Here is a 1591-nt window from a genome sequence, read left to right on the forward strand (position 1 = left end):
TAGTGTATGATTTCATGGAAAAACTACCAACTAATTCAAGTCTACGAACATATAAGCATAGTAATATTCATAATAGTAGAAAATCCACCAAGAAAATGAATGTTTTAAAGAAGAATCCATAGGTTCAATCCAAAACCATCAAACAGCTTCAGAAACTAAACTTAGAAAAACAGAAATAAGAATCAGAGCATCTATGGCCCTTAAAAAGAGAAATTAACAAGTAGAGAAGGCGAGATTTTTTTTTTTTTGGTAGGAAGAAGAAAAGAAACTTCCCCCACCTAATCATCATAATGAGGTCTAGTATTGGATTCCAGTCTTTGGAAATCAACATAACCAGAGAACCTGAACTTCAATATTGGTACGTACCATTGACTCTAATACGTTGAATGATTCATAATTGGATAAAGTTTTTCTTCACCATAGATGAATCACCCAATTGAGTGATCCTAAAGCCACACGCGGAACAAGATACACGATAAGCGTTTGCTTTCCATCCACAGTTCTATTGATTAAAACCCTAATTTGTACACCTCATAACAAAAGCAACAAAATAATTACTTCCACCTCTCCCCCCCCCCAAAAAAAAAAGAAGATAATAATTACAGTTATCAGAACATACGTTCAGTGTCATCCTTAACAATTAAACTAAATTTTACCTTATCAATTACCCATGAAGATCAGTTAACTACCCCCTTCAAGCTCTTCTGATTTTTCCTTCAATCCAAAGAGCCTAATTGGCGAGCACGTAGTAGTATTACAACTCTTCCTAAACTCAGAAATAGTATCAAGCCGAGGTGACCATGTCTGCTCTCTAGATCCAACCAACTGTTCATAATGTTTCTGCAACTCTGGTGTACTACAAAGGAAGCTACTTGTAGGGCTATTACAACCTTGATTATCTTTCCCTCTTAACAGAATTTTCAATATAAATTCTGGGCTCACCCTTATCAATACTCTTCCATTAGCTCCCTTAATATATTGAAGTGGACAGTTACGAAAGTTGATGGGTGCAGGCTTAGGACTTGAATCAAATGAAGCAAGTGATGAAGCAGAGAACATCTTGGAAGCAAACCGATCAATTGGAAGAACGAAATACGTTTCGCCTTTTATCAATTCGTCTCCGATGGCTAACGCCGGTATTGGGTGACCTATGTAGAAAGAACCAGAATGACAGACCAACCTGTCTGGATACTCAAACATGACCTCGCCGGCGAGCCGGTCTCCGGTGAGAATCTTAGTTGTTCCTTCCCAAAAAACTAGCTTCACCCATGGCTCTTGTTTTGAAGTAAAACAAGAAGGAAGTGCATTACCCATAAGATTGAGAAGATTTGGAAGGTAAGAGTTGGGTTTTTCAAAGTTTTGGGTGGTGAAGGGAGGAAGAAGGTTTGGTTATATACAAAGAAGGGTGGATTATGCTATCATGGGTGCCTTGACTTGGTAAGTCTTGGTTTGTTTTCTTGTAATAAAGTCGGTGGTCAACCAAGTCGGCGAGGAAATGGATATGTAGAATAATAGCTTGTGAAAAGTGTAAGGGACATGGATACAGCCACTTTACAAATCTACAGTGTTCTTCAAAATAATAGTTTGTGAA

At 37.8% G+C, this 1591-nt stretch overlaps 1 protein-coding gene across 1 annotated transcript; it reads right to left on the bottom strand.

The window, feature by feature from the left end:
• Positions 1-387: 387 nt before the first annotated feature.
• On the bottom strand, positions 388-1346 carry LOC122089364. The gene has a single exon (XM_042659024.1). It carries the CDS (start codon positions 1312-1314, stop codon positions 682-684), a length of 633 nt encoding a protein of 210 aa, XP_042514958.1. The 5' UTR covers positions 1315-1346; the 3' UTR covers positions 388-681.
• Between the last annotated feature and the right edge of the window lie 245 nt (positions 1347-1591).

Source organism: Macadamia integrifolia, chromosome 9 (assembly GCF_013358625.1).
Source record: "Macadamia integrifolia cultivar HAES 741 chromosome 9, SCU_Mint_v3, whole genome shotgun sequence".
Classification (NCBI taxonomy): domain Eukaryota; kingdom Viridiplantae; phylum Streptophyta; class Magnoliopsida; order Proteales; family Proteaceae; genus Macadamia; species Macadamia integrifolia.